The sequence below is a fragment of the Zootoca vivipara genome, chromosome 10, assembly GCF_963506605.1.
Source record: "Zootoca vivipara chromosome 10, rZooViv1.1, whole genome shotgun sequence".
Taxonomy (NCBI): domain Eukaryota; kingdom Metazoa; phylum Chordata; class Lepidosauria; order Squamata; family Lacertidae; genus Zootoca; species Zootoca vivipara.
Window position 1 is genome coordinate 28,835,544 of NC_083285.1, and position 26,025 is coordinate 28,861,568.

A 26,025-nucleotide genomic window follows, 5' to 3' on the forward strand; every position below is an offset into this window, starting at 1 on the left:
GAAATGTAAACAACCAAACTGCATAGCCAGAAGGAACATGTTCCACTCACTCCTAAAAAGAGTAACATCTTGTTTGTTGGAAGCAGAACCAATTTGCACCATTGACATAAATAGGGACAAGAAATTGTATGTAGGGTTGCAGTCTTAAGTTGTGTATAAATGTTCAGAAATAGTTATAATCTATCGGTGTTGGTAGATGTTCATTTGATGACACACATGCTAGTTATTGGGTGAAAAGGACCTCTCCATCCAATTGTTTTCTATATTGTATTTCATTCTTCAGGCTTAGACACAAGTACTGGAATGGTTGTCAACCATCAGACAAAAGACGCAAAACACATATCTGGAAAACCTATCCTAGATAACAATGCGGTGAATCTCTTCTCCTCTGTAGTCATTGCTTTGTTGTTGCCAGGAGCAGCATGGGGATTTTGGCCAAGAGGCTGAAGTGAAAGCATTGACTCCCATATCTTTTATTAAAACAAGCTATGACCTAAAGGAGTCTATACAATGCACTCTGGACTGGAATCTGTTTTCCTACAACTGCTACACAGGCCACGAGGAATCATCAGGCTATTGAAGCTACACTTCTGTAGCAGCTGCTGTTATTGTAGGAAAAGTAGACTGGAAAGAGGCAGTATTGATTTGACATCACTTTGGTAATGGAATACAGTTCTGCCTGAAGTTTCTTCATCTGCTGCTTACAAGGTTGTATGCTTGATCTCAATTCATTCTCTACCATCTAGTAATTTATTGAAGGAAATGGGAAACTAAGGTGTTAACCTATCACTGAGTACAGCTGTGTTCACAATCAAAGCAATGGACTTAACATTATACATCTCCTAACTTCTATTGTATTGTAGGATGCGGAAAACACTTTTGAGGTGGTTTCCTCTGTGCACCATCAAAAGGTGCTGAGGCAGTTAGGACACGAATGTTTGAATGGCTTCATAAGATCAAAAGCTTTTTCTTTCTTTCTTTTAGTAGAACACATCAACAAAAACCAGGCTCTGAAAGAATCTGTGTTGTTTCTCTTAGAACTAAAATGTGATCATTCTAATAACACTATTGGTGTCTAAAGTTTAAAAATTGGCAGAATGCTTGTTTTGGTCCATATCTTTAGCTATTCTTATTAGCTATGGTTTTATCCGAGCATATTGAACAAGCAGCATTCTTTACATTCATTTCATTTACTTCTGTGTTTCGTGATGTATGTTTTGCTTTTAAAACCTGAAGGAGGTGGCAGCCTGCAGATTCACTTTAGTCAACAATAAATGCAGGTTTCGTTTCTTGACCATGCAAGGAACTAGATTTCTGAGCTTTCAGAAACCTCATCTTTACACAGAACTGTGGTAAAAGTTGTACTTCTGTATAACTAAATGCAACTCTTCTCAGGATGTGAAATTTCTCTTGTGCTAATGAAAACCTTTCAAGTAGTATGATTGTAAAATCTGCTCTAATATACTTTTGTTTTATCTAGTTTGTTTGCAAACAGATGTGTTTTCTGTACTCTTATATTTGTTGCTTTACAGCAATTTTATATTGGTCTGAGATGCTAACACTTTCAATCTGGCATATAATACTTAAGAAAATCTGTAGGATGTTATTGTTATGACTCACAAACTACTTTTAAGACTGTATCCATTCAGAGTTGTCAAATATTTTCAAGTTGGTAGTTACAAATTTAACTTGTCAATGGGATCATGATCTTGTAAGGTAAAATAGGGGTCATGGTCTTACAAGGCAGATCACAAGACTATTTCAAAAGTTGGACAGCAAAACACTGGATGCCTTGAACTTCACTCGTTCACACAGTGATTAGACATTTGACCTTGTGCAACATTCATTGTAGAAAGATTTTTCTAGTGTAGATAGGATTACACTGGGTACAATAAAGTGAATATAACACCTCAAAGCAGCATATAAATTGCACTAATGTTACAGAACCATTGTGAAAAGTTTGTGCTTTATGGGAACATGGAAATGGTATAAAAAGAGGAGACAACAAAGAGAGGCAAAAAGTGGTACCTTAGATAACATTTATTGTCTTTTATAGTCGAACGCATCAACAAAGGTTCACTTTAGAAGGTATCTGTGCTGTTTTTGTTATAATTGTCATGAGATAGTTCTAATACTACGGCATAATTGATGTCTAAAGTTTAAAGTTGGTCCTTTGTGGGAGGATGGCAAAGATATAAAAAGGGGGGTTTAAAAGTTGGAACTTGGAATAAGGCAAGAAGAAATTGATGGAACTGGGAAAAGAGCTAGCAGAGAAAAGCTCTCTCTGATGACGAACACATTCTAGCCATCGTCAGAAGAGTGAGAACACAGGAAAGTGTGAGCAAGTTGTAAAGGAAAGGGAGAGAGGATAAGTGGGCTGAGATTTAACACTTTGAATGATTTTCTTTTTTTCTTTTTTTAATATAAGAGGGAACATACATTTTAATATTCTTTGCCTCAGGGCTCTTCCTTTGAGTTCTATAGGGCTATTTGTATTGGAAGTGCATATAATTTCTTTTCCAGATGAGAGCTTGTTTTATAAAATTATACCTATTTGAATAAATCTGACTTAAAAATGAAATCCATTTTTTGTTTTTATTGTTTAGCCATTACAACAACTTTAGAAAAATAATTAAAACCAAATTGAAGACAAATTGCTTTGAGAACACTCAGACATTATTATATGACAGCATCAGTTACTTTTATCCTAATAAATGTTTCTGCCTTAGCTAGCACCAGTTGTTGTTTTTTAAAGGCAGCTCTTCATTATCCTGAAATTATTATTGAAAAGCCAAGCAAATCTGTCTTCTGAAGGATGGATAACTCTGACACACATTTTAGAGTCTGTAAAATATTTTGACCTGTAGTCAAAATACAGGTGAAACTCGGAAAATTAGAATATCGTCAAAAAGTGATTTATTTCAGTAATGCAACTTAAAAGGGGAAACCAATATATGAGATAGATGCATGACATGCAAAGCAAGATATGTCAAGCCTTTATTTGTTGTAATTGTAATTATTTGTCACTAGGCAGGTCAATTATAAATGGAATGGAATTAATGGAATGTAATCAAGATGTTTATTTTTGTATTATTGTAACTATTTGTTTTATTACTGTGGAATTTCCAAAAGAAAGCATTTGTAAAAATTAAAAGAAAAAATAATAAGTTGCATGACTGAAATAAATGCACTTTTCGATGATATTCTAATTTTCCGAGTTTCACCTGTAAATAGTGGAAAATATCTATACAAAAATCAGACCGGGTTTGTACATGTCATGCATAGTGAGCTTTAAGCTGTTCTGTCACGTGTATTTTGAATTCAGTATTATAACATTTCCTGTATGCATGTCTTTATGGAAATAATATCACGACGTTACAATGGAATGCACCTCGGTCTGGGTAAAGACATGCAGAGGACACAACAGTTCTGTTAGGTTGCTGCAGAAGATGGCAGCCCCCAGTACTGATTGGAAAGTAGCTTGTGAGGTCACCCAGAAGACAGGAAGTTGAATTTATAAATGAGCATCTGGGGTTTTAAAAATAAACAGGCAGCCTTGCAGAAGCCAGGCAGGGGGAACGTGCTTTGCAAATGAATGATTTTGACTCTTAATGCATACACCTGTCATTTGAAAAAGTGTTGAGTCATGAAGAAGCTGGGATAATCTTGCATTGAAGGTTTTCTTAATATTAACTTACGTGTAACGTTAGGTTAAATCCAGACTTCATTGTCCGCTAGTGGAAGCACTCTTGCCTGTGGGAGAATTTTGGTCCCACCGATGGAAGACACTTGCTGGTGTCATGTTCCACATTATTCTGGAACATTATTCTGGAGGAACTGTCTGGACCAAAGTTTTGGTGGGTGGGTGGGGCCTTGGGAGTAAGGGGAATCTGCAGAAGTCACTTCCCCTCACCTCTTCTGCCAATGGAAGCTTTGTCCGAAAATAAAACTCTGCTCAAGGGATGCTCCTGCCAGTAGGTGCAAAGTCTGAATACATGCAACTTTGTGAACTCTCATGTGAATGCTAAATAGTGGTGAAATGTTTCCAGCATGGCATTTAAGAGAGGTCACTGTATGAAGTCAGCTTATGATACGGATCTGGGTTTTTTGTGCTTTTATAGGCCTATGCCCTATGTGGAATCCATTGAGTTTTGAAAACCTGCTTCAATATAACCCTTAAAAGCAATGCTCTTTCAGAAGAGGTATAGCAAAACCAGTCAGGGAGGGAGTAATGAATTAAGAAAAAGCATTATATTTTTTAAAATATATTTTTCAGAATGTGGTTCAGGGGTATGCATGCTGACCAATTGATCTTTTACCCTATGTTAAAGACTCCCTGCCCAAGAGAAACTAGGATACTGTTGGCTTGTGGATGGATAATAGCTTTTGAAATCCTTTAAACTTGCACTTTAGACACATTACCTACCTAGATCACACTTTCCCCCTCAGTAACATTCTCTTGTTAAACCGGCTTTACAGGTTTTTGTTGCACTTCAGCAAATATCAGGAGGGCAAGTTGAAAATGCCCTCCAGTAGCAGGAATAGGATTGCTGCAATAGACACAAGCGTTTTCTTGCACCTATTGTGGGAACCAGTTAGTATACACAATGCAGAGTTGCTTCTCTTCTGTCTCCTCCCATTCCAGTATTATTTTGGAAGACTGCACATTTTTCACTTTAACTATGGGAAATAGCATATTATATGTGGCAAGCCCAAATCCTTGGCTAGTGGTCTCTGCCTAGTTTACTGAATCCCGGGTTGTGCATGCCTGTCTCAACATGTCTCTTCGTGATTGCTCTGTGCTCAGTGCACACCTGCTGCATGTTCTACCTAAGGGAAAACAACACCCACAGAAACCAGACAGAGATGAAAGAGAGAACAACAGAGAAAATACACATGAGGGGAAGGAAGAGGAGAGGCAATATCTTGTAGGCAAATGATTCCAAGGAAGAACGCCAGCTGTTCTCTTATTCTGGGGCACCACCCTCTTCCTTATTATTCCACTTGTTCTAGAGACCACATTCCTTCAGTGAAAACAGGATGCAAGGAAACCGATACCACTTTCATTATTTTATTTGCTGGTTTAAATCAGCAATATTGATAATTGCTGATTTTCCTGTATGTCCTGGCCTGCTTTAAGTCCTTTTTTGAAGTGTTGAATAAAATGCTTTTGTTTAAAGACTGTGAAAAGACATTAATTCTATGATGATTCAGAGTGGGGAGTGCCACCTACTGGTTTTCTCATGTATTTTCTGGAAGCCCTGGAGCTGGAAAACCGGGGTATGAAATCTAATTTGGTCAAAGAAACCTTATACTGTACTCAACACTAATGTCTTCTAACAAATGCAACTGATTTGTAAGAAAGACTGTACAACCTGAAAAAAAGAGACAAGTTAGTGGAGTTTGTAACCTGAAGCGTTTGTAACCCGAGCTACCACTGTACTTTTTGTCTGTATAATTCTAAGCACCATATCATGGGTTCCCTGGTGGTCTCCCATCTGGGCCAAGTGCCCCTATTTTCCAGGGACCAGCCCCAGATTTACCGAAGCCATTGTGATACCTCCCTCTGCTGGCTCACTGGTCACCAGAGTGCTAAAAGGCCTGGTGAGCTCCTATGGTTGGACCATTTCACGTTTGTTACAGGAAGAGGATAGACATGTAAGTAGGATTTCTTTCAGCATCTGCATTCTGTGATGATATTGAATTCCTCTTGAGCTTAGAGGCATTAGAGAATACTAAACTGTGAGCCCCATTTCTCTCTTTTCTAGGCTTTTAAGGCTGAGAAAAGTCTTTTCCTGTCTGGGAAGAAAAAATAAAAATTCCCCTCTCCCTGAAACCTTCCCCTCGCCCACAACCTCCCCCTCCGCCTGTGGACCCCTTTTTGAGAGGACACAAAAGGTAAGACCCTTCAGCATATAGATATTGCTTCCAGAGTAATTTTAGTCCCTAAGGTTTCTTAGGAAAGGTCTCTCTGTAACTGTCTGAAGCCTATTTCGAGGTTCAGAAAATAAACATATCGCATGCGGCTCTTTGTTTCCCTGTAACCTCTGTATACCTCCTGTCATGCTGATCTGGAGAAAGATGGCAGAAGGAAGAAAGAACAAAGAAAACATGAAGGTAATGTCTATTTCCAAGGATATGTTCAGGGTATATAAGAAAGTCCCTAAAAGAGTTATAATTGCTAGCCTTCTCTTCTTTTCCATTTAGATGACATAATATTTGAAGACCTGGAGGGAGAGCAGGTGCAGGACAGCTTTTATACTGACACCATGAACCAAATAATAATAATAATAATAATAATAATAATAATAATAATAATAATAATAATTTATTTTTACCCCGCCCATCTGGCTGAATTTCCCCAGCCACTCTGGGTGGCTCCCAATCGAGTGTTAAAAACAATACAGCTTTAAATATTAAAAACTTCCCGAAACAGGGCTGCCTTCAGATGTCTTTTAAAAATAGGATAACTGCTTATTTCCTTGACATCTGATGGGAGGGCGTTCCACAGGGCAGGCGCCACTACTGAGAAGGCCCTCTGTCTGGTTCCCTGTGACCTCACTTCTTGCAATGAGGGAACCACCAGAAGGCCCTCGGTGCTAGATCTCAGTGTCCAAGCTGAATGGTGGGTGTAGAGACGCTCCTTCAGGTATACAGACCCTGAGCATGGAGTTTGCCATCACTCTACAAATGCTGGGCAGAGCTCCACCATGGAACGAACCTCACCATTTCCTCAGTGAGCGTGTCTCTTTCTTTGGGGCTCAAGGGAGCACATTGGCCCAACTGCAGCATGTTCTGGGATACAGCACTCATGGTAAGGCAACCTTCTGAGAAACAGCTTTTTGGTGACCAGTGCATGCTGTCATGAACCTCACCTTACAGCTTGGACTGTCCTTCCTCCGAGACGCCGAGGAAGCACCAAGGCTGCCTGGGTCACAGCGGGCTCTAAAGAGCCAGACTCCACCTGGCCCAGCAGGAGTGGGGACGAGGGAAGAAGCGCCGGGGATGCCATGGGAGCTGAGCCAGATTTCTTGCGCCACCAGGAGCCGGCCTGGCCCAACTACGCATCACTTTTATATTTTTATTTCAGAAGCGTATACTTTTTAAAAAGAATTTTATGCTGAAACCCTGCGTGCATTTGCCTGGGAAGGAGCCCATTGAAAAACAATGGTGTTTCTGAGCCGTCCATATGTAGGACTGCATTATTAACTGCACTTAAGTGAAAATCTTCAATATAACATAATTAGCCACTTGGGGAGAGAGGTGCAGTCATATTTTCTGGGTTTTGTAGATTAATTTCTTAGTCAAAAGCTGTGGAGATTAGACATTCTTGAGCACATCTTGTTTCTGATGGGGAGTTTTTCCTTTTCACCTTAGCAACTTTGGATCTATACTTCAGACGGTGAGCTGGGAAGCAGTTATTTTTGGATAGAATTTGGAAATTGCCTTTGATTAGAGTTGGAGCTTTAAAAATGAATGGTCCCACTCCCAAATGTGTTCTCACTGGGAGTTGCTTCTTGTTCTGCTATGTGTTGTATTTGTAGATAGCAACCGTGATACAGTTTATCTGAAATTACCAACTATTTTCACCTTCAGAACATTTCCCCCCTATCTGCAGAGACTCCCATTCCCATAAAGATGAACAATAGTGCTGAGGAGATAGATACGCAACTAGCTAACTAAAATTCTCCATAGGTATCTTAAACTGAAACCCATAGGATTCTAAAGCAATTTATGGCCTACGTCTGATAGCTTATTTGCAGATCTTTGGTCCTTAGTTGTGTTCTTCGATAAAGCTGACTGGGAGGAGAATAAAAGCAGGTATGCTTCTGCTTCTCTCATTGCTAGGGATGTACAGATCTGTCAGTTTGAGTTTCTCTCATCTTCTCATTTCCCCCAATCTTAAATTCAGTTCTCTGCATCAGTTTGCAATTTAAAAAAAAGTTACCATGAAGATTAATCGGTATTTAAATACTAATTTCTCCTAATATATGTTTGTATGCAAATTTGCCTAATATGCACATTTTCACCAAGCAATTTCCCCTATACTAATGTGTTTTTGTACGTTATTTTCACTAACACATGCACTTTACCCCACCATATGTGCACTTTTGCACACATTACTCGGCTGGAGAAATGCACTGCAAAAGGTCGATTTGCAAGGATGGCTACGTTTCAGTTTTCATACTGTTTTGGAAAGTAAAAGTTAGGTCGGCTCACCTTTAAATGCAGATTGAATTGAAATCCCCCCCCCCCGCCAATATTCATAAGCAGAAATTGCTACATTTCAGGTTCTCGACCAATAAAAAAAGTTATTTGACCCATCTAGGCAGAACAAAATGTGATCAGATTTATTTTAAAGCCCTATTTGTCAGAATCTAGTTGTGTACCACACTTTGTTCTCTGCTTCAGGATGGCAAACTGATATATGGAGTGATTCCGACATATCTGTGGATAGTCACAAATGCAGAGGGAGCTTACGTACACGTAGAAGATTTATAGAATCTGGCTTACATGTGGATGGGAGAGGCAGGGAGCATCCGAGGTATGGCAACCTGCAGCGCTGTCTTAAGCGTCCCTGTCACCATGGTGCGCCGGATCTCTCCGGCGCCCTTCCGCCCCGTTTCCCAGCGCGGTGGGCAGGTGGGCGCCGCGCGCAGCTGTGCAGCAGACCGTCGGACCGGCCGGCCAGCGGGCGGGCGCAGCTCACGGCGCCCTCCTGGCGGGCCAGCGCCATGGTGCCCTGCGCCACCGGGGGTCTACGTAGAGCCGGCCCTGGCAACCTGCCATGTACAGGTAGTGATCTCTGACGATCCACCAGACTGCCACAAGGGCACACGGCATGGTTCTGCTATCCGATACACAGGATAAGCTGGAGCACACGTTAAAGATTCTGGCAAAGAGGGTTCTTAGAAAACCAGCTACCATATTTTCCAATGCCCAGGCCAAAGAGACAACATTCAAGGCTCCAATTCCAGCCGTGTAGCCATTTAATCTGGAACAGAACCTGGTACCATTTCATGTACATGTAACAGAACCTGCCTCTCAAATTGCAGACCTGAGAAACTCTGAACACTGCCCCCTAAGCTGAACAACCCTAGGATGTTCTGCATGTAGATGATTCCCCCCCCCCTCTGTCAGGGACTGTCAGGATACTGAGGAGAGGATGTTGGAGGCTGTGGGGACAAGAGGCTGACCCACAGGAAGGGGACAGTGATTTGTGGGGTTTTGTGCCTCCTGTGAGGCAGGAACCACACCTGGGGGGAGGCGAAGAGTCTGAGCAGGCGGAGATGGAGGATGGGGAGCAGCAGCCGGGGCAGGAAGAAGGCAGAACGCCCAGGAACAGAGGAAGAGGTGGCGCCTGAGGGGAGGCTCAGCAGAATCTCCTCTGTCCCCCAGGACTGGCAGGGGAAGCTTGAAGTGACAGGCACAGTGGCAACTTCCCTGCAGGAGATGTTGCAGGTTGCTTACGCTTGCGCTGTCAGACAAGGGTACTTATGTTTGGATGGAGGCATGCTTCTGCTGTTGCTCCAACATTCCAGCTCGGATGCCAGCTACACAGAAGTGTGTGTATGTTCTGTGCATCTTAGGAGCTACTGTTAAGTGTATGCTTTGTCCATAAAGAATTAAACTAACGGCCATTTGTCCTTGGTCTGGGTGTGCTGAGGACACATTTCCCCACTTCATAGCCATTTAGTCTTTACATACCCAGTACCCCACCTCCACCCCCACCCCCCAAGAGTTGTAGAGCAGTAGTGAGGAACTTTTGGCCCTCCAGATATTTTCATCTGATTGAGTTTGCTTATTTCATCCTCATTATCAACCCCTTTTCCTTTTGTGTCCCATCTTTTAGATTATGTATCTGAGAGCAGGAACTATCTTACTACACATAGTTGCAAACTGCTTTGGTCGCCTGTGTTTAACTAAAGAGCAGAAAAAAATGCTTTAAATAAAATAAGTGGCTTTTTAAAGATCTACAGGTGGCATTTGAGCACTTTCCTTGTTTGTTAATGCATTTTTTAAATTAGAGCTTTAATTATAAAATGCAGTGTCTCTTTCAGTAGCAATTTGTCCATATGTAGCAAAGGGAACATTTTTAGATTGCTTCTCAAAACGCATTAGCAACAATGCAGCGCAAAGGCAACAATATAAATCAATTTGCTTCTTCAGCTGACAGAGCACCTGGCTGTTCTATCTAACCATATTATTTAAAGGTCATTCCTAAAAATGGATTCTTTGCAATCTGTTTCTGGTCCTTAAGCTTTGAAAATGGTTCTGTGATGAATGACTTTCATTTAAAATAGATGGGCCTGATATAACTGTTTCCTTTGTTACTACAAGTGTGAGTATAGATATATTGCTCTAGAAAGATGAGTTACTGTGAGCAAGCAGATGCAACTGCTTAAAAGCTGGGTGTTAAAGCTGTGCAAACTTAGGGTCTGATAAACCTGAACATTAGTACGTAATCCAAGAGCCAGCTCTTAGCTCAGAAGAGACTCATACTGGAATTTATAGCAGAAGGTACAAAGTAGTCTAAAAATGGTTGGAAGAAATGTACTAGTGAGGCAAGCACAGAGGCAGGCAATGCTAGTTCTACAAGCAAATTCAGTCCCACCTCTTCCCCCAATAAACACAGCTTTGTACTAGCCAGGTTCAAATCTCCTACGCTGCCTTTCATGTCTACCAACTTAACTGATCTTAAGGGTGAGGAAGCAAGCATTGCCTCCAACCTCCCCCTTAAGACACAGCAAGGTTAGCATGGGTGAAGGCACTCCTTGAAAAAGCTGTCCCTAAACTACTTAGAGTAAACAAAAAAAACCCGTGTTGCACAACATGAGCCAGCAATATGAAAAGCAACACGATGGCCAGAAACAATTACAATGTGAAAAACTTATGGAATGATTCAAAACACCAAAACTAACAAACTGAAGTCTCTGAAAATCCTTAAATGAATCACGGTGCCAGACTTTACCCGGCGGAGAACAAGCTGTGAAGCTTCATATATTGGCTATATGGTATATATATTTTCAAAAAATGAAAAATTTAGAAAAATGTTGTTAGTAACAGTGACTACATAATCGCATGAGCACTGTTCCAGAGTATTTTTCATTCACATGTACTATATATTATATCTATTCGAAAAAAGATTGGGTATGTAACTTCTTTATGTTACAGTTTATAATTTCTACGCTATTTGAAGTTGTTATGCACGTGCAGGTCATCGTTTGAATATTTTATTTTCAGTTAATGAAGAAATGACATATTTTTCTACTTACGAGTGTTGAACTAATTGGCTGATGAATAATTCAACGAAACAGTAGTTGTTATTCGGAAACACTGTTCAGCAGAGTTGGACATCAGAATTGGACATTTGCTGATTATACAAAGCTTCACAGCTTGTTCTCCACTGGGTAAAGTCTGGCACCGTGATTCATTTAAGGACTTTCAGAGACTTCAGTTTGTTAGTTTTGATGTTTTGAATCATTCCATAAAGTTTTTCACATTGTAATTGTTTCTGGCCATCGTGTTGCTTTTGATATTGCTGGCCTAAACTACTTAGGACAGGGCAGGTCCCAGTCTCTCTCTTGTATCCTTTGATCCAGATCACTGCCTCCCTGGGACTTTTAGATGCAAATGAGAGATCAAGATGCATGTCATCAGCACTGTTTCCCCCAGCAGTTTCAGATGGACATTAAATAGCATTGGTTCCAAAACAGAGCTCTACGGGGCCCCAAAACCATGGAACAAAGCAAAAGTCTCCTCCTCTAGGATCATACTCTTAAAGACAAGAGCTGCTGCAATACCATGCTACTCACCGTATTTTTCTGTGAATAACACGCCCCCGTGTAAAACAAGCCCCCTATTATGGGGGACTCAAAATTAAGAAAATGGGGGAAGATTGCCCTCATGTATAAGACTATCCCCACCTCTTAAACATTCCTTTTCAGTTAAAAAAACCCAAGTCTTATACACAGAAAAGTACGGTAAACTCAATCCAGCTACATGACCCAGGAGGGCACAGTGCTGCTGAGAGGTCCAGGAGAATTAATAAGAGGTGCACTCCACCCCCACCCCAATCCACTCCCCAGCATATAATATTAAGGCAGTTTTACATCACATGCATTTCTACAGGGCAGGGGTGCCAACTTGAATAAAATATTGGGGCAGGTAAGGCCTGCCCCCACATAATTGATCCCATGATGTGGTGTATGCACACTATTTGAATGGCAATGCCCATCATCTTTGGGGAGGCCTGGCCCCCTCAAATATTTTATTGGTGGGACGAAGCCGCTTCTAAGAGTTGGCTCCTATGCAAGAGAGCAGGCACCCCCAAACTCGGGGCTCCAGATGTTTTGGGACTACAACTCCCATCATCCCTAGTTAATAGAACCAGTGGTCAGGGATGATGGGAATTGTAGTCCCAAAACATCTGGAGCCCCGAGTTTGGGGATGCCTGCAAGAGAGCTTCTACAAAACACCATTTATCACAAAGGTGGGTGACAACAGGTGGATTCTGGATCAAATTCGGCTTGAAGTCCCCCCCTTGGCAAGTGCAGAGATCTTGGGGAGTGTAGAAAATAGCAGCAGTACAGGCGAAGGATTTTGCTTCCGCCTTCGAAAGCAAGTCCTAGGCAAATCTAACTGCCCACACGTTAGTAATCAGGTTCCAGCAGCAGCATCTCCGTTTGAAGTAGCTGCCGGGGGGGGGGGGCGGGGCGGAGGGCGGGGATGTCCTCAGGATCGAAATTCCAAAAGTCGCTTCTGAAGCTATAACGCTAAATCAAGAGTTTTCCCTCCAATCCCTTTTGCCGACTTCAAATTAGTGCTGGAATCAACGTCCGCATCGGGACAGCACTCCTTGATTCATCTACAAACTTCATTTACTATCAGGATACCTTTCTCAACAATTGATGCGAGTATTCATCTGTAAAGTTTTTGTTAATTTTTCTTTATTTTATTGTTTCTTCTGTAAACCGCTTGGAGGTTCTCTTTACAGTCATGCGGTGCAAAAAAATTTTTTTTAATGAAATAAAGCTTCACCTGCCTCAATCCTGCGCACCCGTACTTACAACTGCGCCTCGTTACAATCAGCGGGACTTACACGGAGCAAGCGTGTAGCGCGGACCAGGTTTCAGAAATGCAACACACGCCACACAAACGCACCTCTTCCCCACCATTTCCCCCAGGCCAGACGCGCAGCGACGTTTACAATGCAGTTCAGAGGCTTGACGATCTGCACAGCGTATAGCGAAACATCAGGCTTGCGCGACGGTCCAGTTTCTTATTATTTTATTGCATTTATATATTACCATTATTATTTTAAATCAACATGATTGAAGAGCAGCTCCGCCAGGACGATGGGGCGATGTACCGCGCCCCCTCCCCCGGAAATCCCCATCCGCGGAGCCTGCCATAACCCCAAAAAGCTCTTCTTCGGCCCCGCCCTCGGCTGCTTCGCCCCACCCACAATGGGCGGGGCTTCTTAGGGCCGTGGCATCAACGGCAAGCGTCGCGTGACCGCACGTCGCGTGACGTAGGAGGAAGAAGGCGACGCCATTAGAGGGAGGCAGGGTGAGGTGTCCCCCCTCCGGTAACAGGGAAGTGGGTGTCTCTTTCCTCCGGTGTCCCCGTCTCCTTCTGCGCGGGGCCTCCCTTCCCTTCGCCGCCTCCCTCCGGCGCCACCCCCCCTGCTAGGAGAGGAGCGGGGCTGCGGATGTGAGGCCGCGGCGTCGGCGGCCACTTCGCTGCGGATGGCGGCGTCGGCGTCGGCGACCTCTGGCGCGGGAGGCGGTGCTGCCGGCGGCGGCGGGAGAAGCTTCTCCTTCAAGGTGGTCCTGCTGGGCGAAGGCTGCGTGGGGAAGACCTCGCTGGTCCTCCGCTACTGCGAGAACAAGTTCAATGACAAGCACATCACCACCCTACAGGTAGGTAGCTCGGCAGCAGCAGCAGCAACAGCAGGAGGGGCGGCGGCGAGAGGCCGCGTCGGGGGCTTCACCCCGACACGCTCGTCTGAATGCGCGAGAGGGGCGCGCGCGGCGCTGCTCCTCCTCCACTTTTCCAGGCAGAGTTCTCGCAGGCTGCCGGGTTGAGGTTGGGTTTGATGAGTCCTAAGGGTGCGTAGGCCTCGGCGGGCTGTCACTTCTCGGTTATACGGGACTTTAATCCCTTTTCTTCCGAAGTGAAGAGTGGTGCTTTTAGGGCGTGAAAGTGTCGCAGAACAAGCCGCGACCCTTTTCCTACCACATCTAGCTCAAAGCCAAATAGCTAGTAAACAATTTATGGTGGTGGTGATTCACAAGGTGGCCCTCTCTCCGCTGAAGGGTATTTTACGTTATCTCTTGAGATGCTGAAGTTTGAGTGATAACCCATGGAAGCATAAAAGCTTTCTCTATTGTGTGTGTGGACCCTGATGCTTGACAGATTTATGGGCACTTGTGGAGTCCTCTTTCTTTTCAGGTACCAGAAGTATGGAGTGTGGTGGAGTCTCCTTCTTTGGAGGTCTTTAAGCGGAGACTTGACAGCCATCTGTCAGGAATGCTTTGATGGTGTTTCCTGCTTGGCAGGGGGTTGGACTGGATGGCCCTTGTGGTCTCTTCCAACTCTATGATTCTATGATAAGTGGATTCTGCTTCACAAAAGCTTATGCCACAACACGTCCCTTAGTCTTTAAGGTGCCCCACAAGAGCATGTGCTTCTGTGGTGCAAACAACTGGCATGTCTATCTTTCGGGAATATGAACACATTGCATGCGCTATATATACTAACTATATATAGAGCAGTGTGTTGTGAAATCTAGGAGCATTGTATGCATAGTTGAACCTATTTAAATCTAGTCTTCATATAGGTTACAGTGGATTTTAAAAGAATATATGTAGCCAAGGGACACTGAACAAGTGGCTGAGTACCCATACACTTCCAGAATCACTTCTAGAACAGATTTCACATGTCATATGAAGAGCATCTGTAAATCATAAGTGCACCAAACATGTGAAATGTGTTCTCCATGGTTCATAATGTGCTTTTCCAGTTTCTTTGAACAAAAGTAACTTTTGTGTAAAACAAAAAATAAAAAAACACCCAACAACAACCCAAAGATTTAACTGTTCCTGGGAAAAATGAGAGCAGAAAGTGAAATAGTTAAAAGAGGGGGGGGGGTAAATGAAATTGTTCTGAAATGAACACATCCGTTTCAGACGGTTTAAATCTGATTAGAAGTTTTTTGATTCTTTAAAAATCGCCCGTTTTAACAGGGGCAGGAAAATTTGCTGAATCATGGTCCCAAGTGTGGTGTTCACCAGAATTCTGTGTTCCTTTGAATTTAAACATTTTGCGTCTTGTACATTGACTCATTACTTCGTGGTAACTTAGTTACAGTACAATTAATGCAAGATCAAAACTGTCACTTAAATTACTGGGAAGTCATGAGGTATCACAAGATCCACCATACCGACAGTGCTGGTTTTTGAAGTTCACTTCTTAGAACTAACTTGTGGCCTCCTTCTTTTAAAAGCAATAGCCAAAGGTAGTACTATAGCTTTGTAGTGTGCTACTTGTGGTGAGTAGCAAGGAAACAAAACTATTTATATTTGCTTAAATGCTCCTTCCAACACAGTCCTGTATGTACCTTTTGTGTTTCCTGTTGTTAAGGCTGGGAGAGAGGGAGGGAAGAGGGACAGGCAGCTGTGTCATGATTCAGTGCTATTTCCCAAGGAAGGGAACATCCTTCAATCCAGTATTATGTGACCACGTAGTCTCATATTACTCTATGATTAATACTAGGAGCAGGGGAAAGATGAGTGCCCAGGATAGCTTGGTTTCTCTGGCTAGGGAAATACATCTTTTGCACTCTCCTTTGACCTAATTTGATTTAATTTGGGATCATACATTAATTATTGTAGTTCAACAGCTGTGTTTGCTAGTGAAGACATAGGTAGGGAGATCACAGAAAATTGAAAGAGAGACACTATTTGTTTTCTTACTGTTTTTACTTCATCAATATAAGAACCTAAAATGATTTATGTAAAACTTGGAATATAAAGCTGCACTTTGTGCTATAGTTACTAAATGTAAATGTCATGGTTTTAGTGAAACATTAACTGTAAATATGCCTGGTGTTGGAGTGTTTAATCATCTGTTGGCCTATGTTGTAAACTGAGCAAGAAAGACTCTGCTGTTGCTTTTACCATAAGTGGCTGTGGTCTGTTCTGTGGTGATGCAGTGCAGGGCCTTCTCAGTTATGGTACCTAAGTTGTGGAACTGTCTTCTGTTGCGACTTTCTTTTACTAAAGGCACAGCAATCCTTTGTTGACATTGTTCTGATACCTGTAAAAACATACCTGTTGCTTCTGACATTTCAGGATAAATTAGCTTAGGGCAGGTCTGCCTACTGAAGGAACTATGTTCTTTTGTAATTTGAGTAACGATTTAGTGTTCATTGATACCGGTATGTTTTTTTAATTGGAATGTTTGTACACTGCCCTGATAACCTTCGGTTTAAAAATACAGTCATACCTTGGATCTCAAACACCTTGGTTCCCAAACCATCGAAACCCAGAAGTGAGTGTTCCAGTTCTCAAATGATTTTCGGAAGCCGAACGTCCGGTGCAGTTTCTGATTGGCTGCAGGACGTTCCTGCAGCCAATTGGAAGCCGCGCCTTGGTTTTTGAACAGTTCCGCGAGTCGAACGGACTCCCGGAATGCATTCTGTTCAAAAAACAAGGTTTGACTGTACCAAGGATAAAATAGCAAGCTACAGGTGAAACTCAGAAAATTAGAATATCGTTGAAAAGTGCATTTATTTCAGTAATGCAACTTACTATTTATTTTTCTTTTAATTTTTACAAATGCTTTCTTTTGGGAATTCCACAGTAATAAAACAAATAGTTACAATAATATAAAAATAAACAAAAATAAACATCGCTATTACATTTCATTAATTACATTCCATTTATAATTGACCCGCTTAACGACAAATAATTACAATTACAACAAATAAAGGCTTGACATATCTTGCTTTGCATGTCATGCATCTATCTCATATATTGGTTTCCCCTTTTAAGTAGCGTTACTGAAATAAATGCACTTTTTGATGATATTCCAATTTTCCGAGTTTCACCTGTACCTGAAGGCCTGTGCAGAGGGGTGGGGAAACGGGGTACAGTTGCCCTGACCCTTGAAGGGCTAAGCTGGCCAGAGGGCCCTGCCAGACTTACACTGTCATGCCAAGAACACACTGTGTCTTCCAGTTGACCGGGAATTTTGCCCTGGGGTTCACATAAGTTCTACACACTACTACTGTATTGGGTTTTTCCATTTGGAAAAAAGGAGTGATGGTGTGGTCAACAAAAGGAAACTTTTATTTGGGCTTAAGTACCGGTAATATCTTTAGAAGCAGCATGATCCACAGTAATACCTGCCGCGGCACTTTACACACCAAACAATAACTTTTATATACAGGTAGTTAAGGCCCAGGGTATAGTCTGAATAAATATGAGAACACCCAAAAAAGCAGGATATAAATATATAAAGCGAAAGTACCATCAGTCTACAATAGAGAGGAACTGCAATTAACTTTTTTTTTAAAAAAAAATACAAACTGCTGCAAGCTGTATAAAAATTATTATATCACTTGCCAATTTTTTTCTGGAAAAATGGAAGAAAATGGCTTTTTGGAGATGGGGAGGGGGCAGAGAATGAGGTGGGGAAACATTTTTTTTTCCCATCACAGCACTAGCATGTGTTGAGGCCCCAAGTTAGGAAAGGCCCATGTGAACTATGGATATCAAGTACTGTACATTTTGTTCAGTCTTTGGAGTTGCTTCTAAGGATATTGTAGAGAAACATAGCTTTGAAATGCATGTATAGCTCTTAAAATTGATGCTCCTGATTGCATTTTGTTCTTGGATAGTTGTACTCTGATACAAAATGTTAAAATAAGTTTTACCATTTGAGCTGATTTTCTGTTGCTACTGTTTCCTGTCTTCATGGTATGACAGTTTCATAATTGATTATTTGTAAGAAAACTGTTTACTTCTTTAAATTGACTTCCATAAAAGTATACTGTATTATGGATGTTAACAATGAAAAATAAAATAAAAATATACAGAGCAGCAGCCAGGTTAGGACAAACTTGGCATGCTGGTGTTAATGATAAGCAAAGGTCTGGAAGAAAAAAATAAGTTTTTAGCAAACACCAAAAACTGGTATTGTTTGCCTTGCCTTAAACATATGCCTCTTGTTCACTATATTCTATTTTTGCAGTAGATAGATATCTTTATCTCATTGTAGATAATGCATTGAGTGCACTTTTATGACTGTAATGCTGCTGAATTTCTTCAACACATCATGAATCAGTTTAACTTTGGCATAAAGTATTTAATGTTCATATGTTCTTTATTGTAGGCATCTTTTCTAACAAAGAAGCTAAATATCGGAGGAAAACGAGTAAACCTTGCAATATGGGTATGTGTTTATAGATTATATTTCTTGTGTGTCTAAAGATAGAACTCTGCTTATCATACAAAAATAGCAAGGTGTATCAAAATAGCACTGACTTTAATTTTATTAGCTTAAAAAACAACTAACATAAATGTATTTGCTTCATGCAGGATACAGCAGGGCAAGAAAGATTTCATGCACTGGGTCCTATTTACTACAGAGACTCTAATGGAGCTATTTTAGTGTATGATATAACAGATGAAGACTCTTTCCAGAAGGTAACTATACCCTTTCCATTGAAGATGTAAACTCAAAAGCTTCCATGTTGACCAGATTTTCTTGAAACTAATAATCTTTTTTTTTTTTTTTGCTATGGAAATGAGTACAGTGTAAGACTTGAAGAACTTTGGTACCAACTTGGTTTCATGTAATGGTTGTGCAACATACCTAAAATCTCTTTGAGCTGCAGTCCTATACACTTACATACCTGCTGAGCAGACAGGGATAGGATTGCTTTCAATGTAGGAAACCAGACGAGATGGGAATTTCTACCGACTTGTATTTTAATGATAGATTTATGCTAGATTCTTTTCTGTCCTAGTGTTTACTATAATCCTGAAGTGAAATAATAGAAATTTCTTTTCATTCTTGCAGGTAAAAAATTGGGTCAAAGAATTAAGAAAAATGTTGGGAAATGAAATTTGTCTATGCATAGTTGGTAAGCTTTTGGTTTTCCACATCTTACTTAATGACTAGGGAATCTTGTTCAGTTAAAGTGCTAATTGTTTTTTAAATTACTGTGCAAAACTTATCAAAGTGCTTCTCTACAGCTTCATAAGGGTACACAGTTGTGTTCACTATTGCACAGTGAAAAGAAACTATATTTGTACACCTTAAAAGTGAAGTGATAATAAAGCAGAAGGTTAAATGGTGGTAGCAATAATGTGAAAAGCTTCTTTGAGCAAAAGATGACACATTTCTAAACATTTTGTAATCCTGATACGGAATTGTTTCCTAGATACCCGTGTCCAAGAAAACAATGCAAAACCTCTTTGGGAACAAGATACAATTTACTTAGTATTGCAAATGTTTAGATTGGTGAAGGATTTCCAAAAGTAGGATTATACTAAAGGTGATACTGACATTTCATGTAAAAAAACTTCAGTGTCTTAAAACTGCCAACCACCGTTGCATTAACCACAGTTTCCTGTGGAATTGCAAAAGTGAGCGCATCTTGAAGAGTTCTTGCTTCTACAAACTGTTCAGAGTGGAGGAATGTGCTTTTTGCTTTTTTTAGCAGCAGTGTAAGGGGCTGCAGAAAGGTCTTGAAATCTTTTCTGTCCACTCCCACTGCATAGCAATCTCATAAACAATCTTGGGTGGTGTGAGGTTGTTGAGCTAAAGGTTGTTAACTGGCTAACAATTGGGTGGATGTAGCAGCAAAGGAACTAATCTCTCATGGGCTTGGAAATGGAAAAAAAGAGGCTAGAAATATTGAAAATATTGAGCAGATGTGGTTTCTCATTTTTTGGACACTAAGAAACTTTGAATTCCTGACAGGTAACAAAATAGATTTGGACAAAGAAAGACATGTCTCTATTCAAGAAGCAGAAACGTAAGTTGAAGTCTCTGTTTTAATACGTAGCACTTTGAAGATATTATCATTTCCCCCCCAGCTGCACTACATTTGGTTAACAATAGTTCTGTCTGAACTTTGCACAGTGTATTCTTCATGGAAGTGCAACTCCCATGATACATTTTGAGTAACAATAGTTACAATAGCAAACAACAAGCAACTTGTCCCAATAAAATTACAAACTTTTGTCATGCTATGTAATAAAGCATGGCAAAGCATGGATTACTTTAAAAGATCACACCACATTTCCCCGTGAGTGTTGGGTGGATTCCTGCCACAGTATGGACAATTTATGTATTCAGTAAACATATGCCATATGTTATAAAAACAAACAGGAATTGTTTTGCCCTTTGCCTCTCTGACCTCACACGTTAATTTCTCAGCAAATGATATTGACCATAAGGATTCCTAGTTCTTGAGACTACTCTCTCCCTTCATAATACATAAGGGTGCCCTGTATCTTTCTAATTGCTCCTTGCACTCCTTTTCTTTGCTAGGCTTCTGGCAGTTCAGCCCTTGCCCATGTGTGGCTGCTCCAAGTTCTGGATTTCCTGGCGAACAGAGGTCCATCTAGCCCCTTTTCTGACTTTCTGCCAAAAGGCAAAACCATTTTTTAGAGCGGCCATGGGCCTCCATAAGCTGACTTGTGTAGCCACATGCTGTGATTTGTTCAACTGTTTTAGTTCTTAATTGGTTTTATTGGTGTGTTTTTACCTGATTTTTGCATTTTGCTATATGTATTTTTCTTTAGGTTGAAGCCAGGGGTGACTACACAATGGAATGGGACTTTGGCTCATGCAGTGGGACTTCCCCTTTATTCTGCCTGTCTTCCAAAATCTGCTTCATACGATTGGGGGTGGGTTCAAAACTGATCGGGGAGGAGGTTTGAAAGGGAAGTCCCATTGCATGGGCTGATTGGGTTCCAGCCTTTGTAGCTGTTTGGTGGAAAGACAGTTTAACAAATAGCCTCCATATTAATTAACTGCAACTTCAAACTTAGCACCTACTGCATTTATATCCCACCATTCTTCCAAGGTGGTGTACTTCTCCCTCTCCTCATTTTATCCTCAACAACAGCCTGTTGAGGTAGGTTAGGCTTAGGGACAGTGACTGGCACAAGTTCCACCCAGTGAGTTTTATGACTGAGTGGGGATTAGAACTGCAACCTTCCAGCTTTTAGTCCATCAGTCTGAGCATTACATCACATTGGCTCCCAGCTTACTACTGTGTTGGCATTTTCTGTCTCGAGAGACAATGGACTGCATCTCTGGGGGTGAGGTCAAGCTGCCGGAGAATCACAGCACCCGCTGTGGTTGCAGAGACCAGTAACTTGTAACTGCTGCCTCCCATGTTGTTTTTGCTGCAATAGCAGCTCCAAAGTGACACCTCTGGAGCGCAAGTCTGGGCAGTATGTAAAGAGGCCCTAGGGTGCCCAGACAATAAGCTACTCCCCACCACACCCAGTCTTGCTGATGTGGTCCAAAGGAAAGCCGAGCGATATATTTGGCACCAGCTTGGCTGCAGGAGTTACTGGAATGAGGCATACAAGATGCCATCCAACCCTCTTAGGGACTCCATGTTGGATTTGTGTAGGGTTTACTCTTTCGTCTTTTCTTCTCCTGAATATGCCCTGCAAGGCTACTAATGTAAATATATTTCATCTATTTCCTCTATGTTGGATGCTGAAGGGAATCTATAAGTTTTATACCTAACTACAACATTTCCTTAAAATGTAGAATGATGTTTGAAGATTGCTATTGTTTTTTTTTAGTTGGGAGCTAAAGGCTTTCCTTATTTCCAGGTATGCAGAATCGGTGGGAGCAAAACACTATCATACATCAGCCAAACAGAACAAAGGCATAGAAGAACTCTTTCTTGACCTGTGTAAAAGTAGGTTATTTTGTGTCGAGTTGCTAGTTATGTTACTGCTGTGAAATCTGGAAATTTTAATTGCAGCCCAAGTGTAACCAGTATTAAAAAGGGCTACCTGGTATAACTTGTGTTTCATAAACATTTAATCTATTTAGATGCAGCTGGCACAGCATTTCTGTCCAGATAGGATGCTTTTAAAGCTCTACATCAGGGGTGGGGAGCCTCCAGCACACAGGCTAAGCTTGGCCCACCACTGGGTCAAACCTGCCTATCTACCAATAAGCTATCACTCTGAGGGGAAGGGAGGTAGGCTGATGGGCAGCGCAGGGCAGGGCTTTGATTTTGCATTGACTGTGCATGTTGGCTCCCCTACTGGGGTCTGGTGTACACAGCAAAAATAGTAGGATTTAATCTCTGCTCATCAACTGACAAGTGGAGATTAAATCCTGCTCATTTTCACTGTGTGTGCCTGTTCTTCTGCTGATGTCACATGTTCCGTTTTGAAGTCCTGAGTGTTGGGACTGCAGAGTGAAGTGCAAGGCTAATTAAAACTGCCATACATTGCTGTTTAAATCTCTCACTTTTGGAAATCTATAGAGCACCATGGGGCTTTTTGGGAAAGGGCGTTCAAAGAATCCCATGTTGCACATTAAAGTCCTGACAGTCAGGGCTTCCAAGTGCAGCAGCATCTGATGCCACTGTGACATTGGGTGTTTAATAGGTGGATGACATTGCCCATTTGTCAAATTTGGCCTCCAGGAATGGGGAAATAAGGATCTGGCCAGAAAAGATTCCCTACCCTTGCGCTACATGAACGTTAGTCACTATGCAGTTTTGAATACTTCTGCACATTGTAGGATTTTATTGCATGTTAAACTCTTACTTCATTGAATTGGCCATCTTTCTCTTAAATAACATCCGCTGATATGGTTGTACTGCTTAATCTATACATCTAAGTTCCTAAAAGGTAAAGGACCCTACTTAACTGGATTCTTGTATTTCAATGAAAACTGCATCTATGTTAAAATGTTGAGACTTAAATTGTGTTGTCACCTCTTGGCCCAGGATTTTTTTTGTTAATTGTGCTGGATAGTCATGTTTTTCAAAAGGTTGGCAACTTCCTGGGTAAAATTGCCCTGGGATACAACACTTTACATTCTACATCATAGAACATCCATATTTGAGTTACTGTGTCCCAGTTGGATGGTGAAATTTTCCTCTGGTATGGTATCATAAGTAATGCCCAATGGACACCCAAGTCAAAGCCTGAGGATCTTTTGTACAACCAACAATACTGAAAAGTTGTTGCTATACTCACTGACAGGTGGGACTACTGGTGTTGAATTATCTGGGGCTAGTGATCTCCAGTAAAATACTAATCTACCGGTCCCATTTACTATCTCAGGTTAGCCATGGGTAACAAAATGCATTTTTAATTGAATAAATTGCAGGTAAAATTGTGAGATACTACTGCAACTGAACTTGTACAACCACCAGCAGCCTAGCTGCTGAAACTTATGGGTTGGATTTAGAATTGGTTACACTTTTGTAGTAGATAGCCATGATTAAGGGGGCGCTAGGGAGGGAATTGTTGCCGCGGCACCCCTTGGTGTGTGGAGTCCCGCAAGGCGCAATCCTTTCCCCAATGCTTTTTAATATCTTTATGCGCCCCCTTGCCCAGATTGTCCGGAGTTTTGGGCTGGGTTGTCATCAATATGCTGATGACACCCAGATCTATCTGTTGATGGACGGCTGCCCTGCCTCAGCCCCGGACACACTCACCAGGTGCTTGGAAGCTGTGGCTGGATGGCTACGTGGGAGCCGACTGAAGCTAAATCCTTCGAAGACAGAGGTCCTCTGGCTAGGTCGGGGCGACATGGGGTTGGGGGGTCAACTCCCATCTTTTGCAGGGGCTCAATTGGTACCAGCGCCTTCTGTCAAGAGTTTGGGTGTAACCTTTGACGCCTCCCTTTCCATGGAGGCGCAGGTTGCATCCACAGCAAAGGTGGCATTTTTCCATCTCCGCCGCATCAAGCAGTTGGTCCCGTACCTCTCTCGCCCCGATCTGGCCACAGTGATCCATGCGATCACCTCCAGGCTTGACTATTGTAACTCGCTCTACGCAGGGTTGCCCTTAAAGCTGACCCAGAAACTCCAGCGGGTGCAGAATGCCGCGGCGAGGCTCCTTACAGGGTCCCAGCCGCGGGATCACATTCATCCAGTGCTTTACCAGCTGCACTGGCTCCCGGTGGAGTACAGGATCAGGTTTAAGGTGCTGGTTTTGACCTTTAAAGCCCTATGCGACTTGGGACCCTCGTACCTACGGGACCGCCTCTCTTGGTATGCCCCACGGAGGACCTTAAGGTCCACAAATAATAATAATCTGGAGATCCCGAGTCATAAGATGGCTAGATTGGCCTCTACTACTTTTCAGTACTGGCCCCAACCTGGTGGAACGCTCTTTCCCAGGAGACCAGGGCCCTGCGGGATTTGTCATCTTTCCGCAGGGCCTGCAAGACAGAGCTGTTCCGCCTGGCCTTTGGGTTAGACTCAGCCTGACCCCTGTGTGGCTTGGATTTATGGCCTACTTGAAATGAGGCTGCACTTTAAATTTTAATACTGTATTTTAATCTGTATTTTAATTAATTGTTTTTATGTTTTATTGTAATTCTGTTGGTGTCAGCCGCCCTGAGCCCGGTTTTTGACTGGGGAGGGCGGGGTATAAATAAAAATTTATTATTATTATTATTATTAAGTTGTCCCATTCATTTCAGTGGACCTTCTCTAAGCATGAGATCCATGAATCCAACCCTATATCTTGGCCTAAGAACTTACTGGGCATTTAACATTAGCCTTCCATTTATAAACAGTAGGGTGGTTAGCTTGCAAATCTGTCAAAATTCTCTTGCTGCTTCTTTTGTAAAACATTATGAATATGCTAAGCTGTGACTTAAATTGCTTTTATGAGTGACTAACCTAACCTAATGCAATATCCTTCAATTCTAGGAATGATAGAAACAGCGCAAGTTGATGAGAGAGCACGAGGCAATGGTTCCAGTCAGTCAGGAACTGCAAGGCGGGGAGTACAGATAATTGATGATGAACCAGCAGCTCAGACCAGTGGAGGCTGCTGCTCATCTGGATAATTGTATAAGACTGTGTATCTTGCCCCTTAGTGAAGACTGCCGTATTCAAAGTCTCATTCTTTATCAGTGGAGAGTCGGAATTAACAGTATTCAAAATCATTTCTAACAATTCAGTACCATTAAGTGCTAAACTAGTGGAGTATGTGACCAGAGAATTGGCATTTTCTACAATGGTTAACAAAGCAAACCAATGGCCTTTTTACATAGTTCTTCAATAATGAATAATATTGCATGTGGGAAAGACTTATGGCTTCATTTATATTTTAAATGAGATCATTATTTAATAACTTATATACACTATTGGAATGAGACATTTTTTGCAGCCCTTTGTATTTTGTGGTAGATTGAACTGTTATCACTTCAAAATTGCAAATGGATTTCTTTTTAATCAGCAAATACTGAATACTATTTTTGCAGGGTTGGTGTCAACCTATAACTGTCTGACTACTTTGATATATTCATTCTGTACTCCATGCTGGTAAAAATAAATTGTAAATTACATATTAAATATTTTATCTGCTTTTACAAGTGCAGGTGCAGAAATATGTACATTAGTCTTGTCAGTGATTGTGAAGTGAGTAACAGCTGGTGAAAAAGAAACAAATTTCAGTATGGACTGCTCACTTTTATCCTTGCTAGATTATGTCCATTCTTTTTGCTTGCTCTGAAGTTCACATATTTTGGGAGAAACTTTCTGGCAAGTATAGTTCTCTATAACACATAAGGTCTAAACATCTAGTTGGAATGTTGTGAATTGCTTCTACACTTGTTTCTTCTAATAGAAGTTTGACATGCCTAAAATATTGAACTGCTTTATAGCTGCTTTTGTCACACAAGAATTGAATCTTACAAACTTGCCTGCTTCCATCTGATAATCACTAAGCAAGACCTGATCACGAAACCTCTGTTCTTTTATCCTTGCTTCTTCCTGTC

General features: G+C 41.6%; 2 protein-coding genes across 6 annotated transcripts in view; both read left to right on the forward strand.

The window, feature by feature from the left end:
* The window catches only part of TMEM19 (transmembrane protein 19), a 32,803-nt gene extending 30,222 nt beyond the window's left edge, over nucleotides 1-2,581 (forward strand). For all 5 annotated transcript variants that reach the window (XM_035128389.2, XM_035128388.2, XM_035128387.2 and 2 more), the window contains one exon: nucleotides 284-2,581. In XM_035128389.2, the coding sequence (XP_034984280.1) occupies nucleotides 284-447 (164 nt within the window). In that variant the 3' untranslated portion in view covers nucleotides 448-2,581. The remainder of the gene's footprint in view (nucleotides 1-283) is intronic.
* Nucleotides 2,582-13,511: 10,930 nt separating this feature from the next.
* RAB21 (RAB21, member RAS oncogene family) lies at nucleotides 13,512-25,613 on the forward strand. Its single transcript, XM_035128392.2, has 7 exons — nucleotides 13,512-13,925; nucleotides 18,403-18,462; nucleotides 18,609-18,716; nucleotides 19,093-19,156; nucleotides 19,999-20,053; nucleotides 21,876-21,964; nucleotides 24,953-25,613. The coding sequence occupies exons 1-7, from the start codon at nucleotides 13,752-13,754 to the stop codon at nucleotides 25,090-25,092; spliced, it is 690 nt and encodes a 229-aa protein (XP_034984283.1). The 5' UTR covers nucleotides 13,512-13,751; the 3' UTR covers nucleotides 25,093-25,613.
* The last annotated feature ends 412 nt before the right edge of the window (nucleotides 25,614-26,025 follow it).

Bases quoted from the DNA above. Each gene is read 5' to 3' on its own strand.
- RAB21 (XM_035128392.2), top strand. From the start codon at position 13,752: ATGGCGGCGTCGGCGTCGGCGACCTCTGGCGCGGGAGGCGGTGCTGCC. The intron at 13,926-18,402 runs GTAGGTAGCTCG...TCTTTATTGTAG, and splicing joins AGCACATCACCACCCTACAG to GCATCTTTTCTAACAAAGAA. The intron at 18,463-18,608 runs GTATGTGTTTAT...TGCTTCATGCAG, and splicing joins GAGTAAACCTTGCAATATGG to GATACAGCAGGGCAAGAAAG.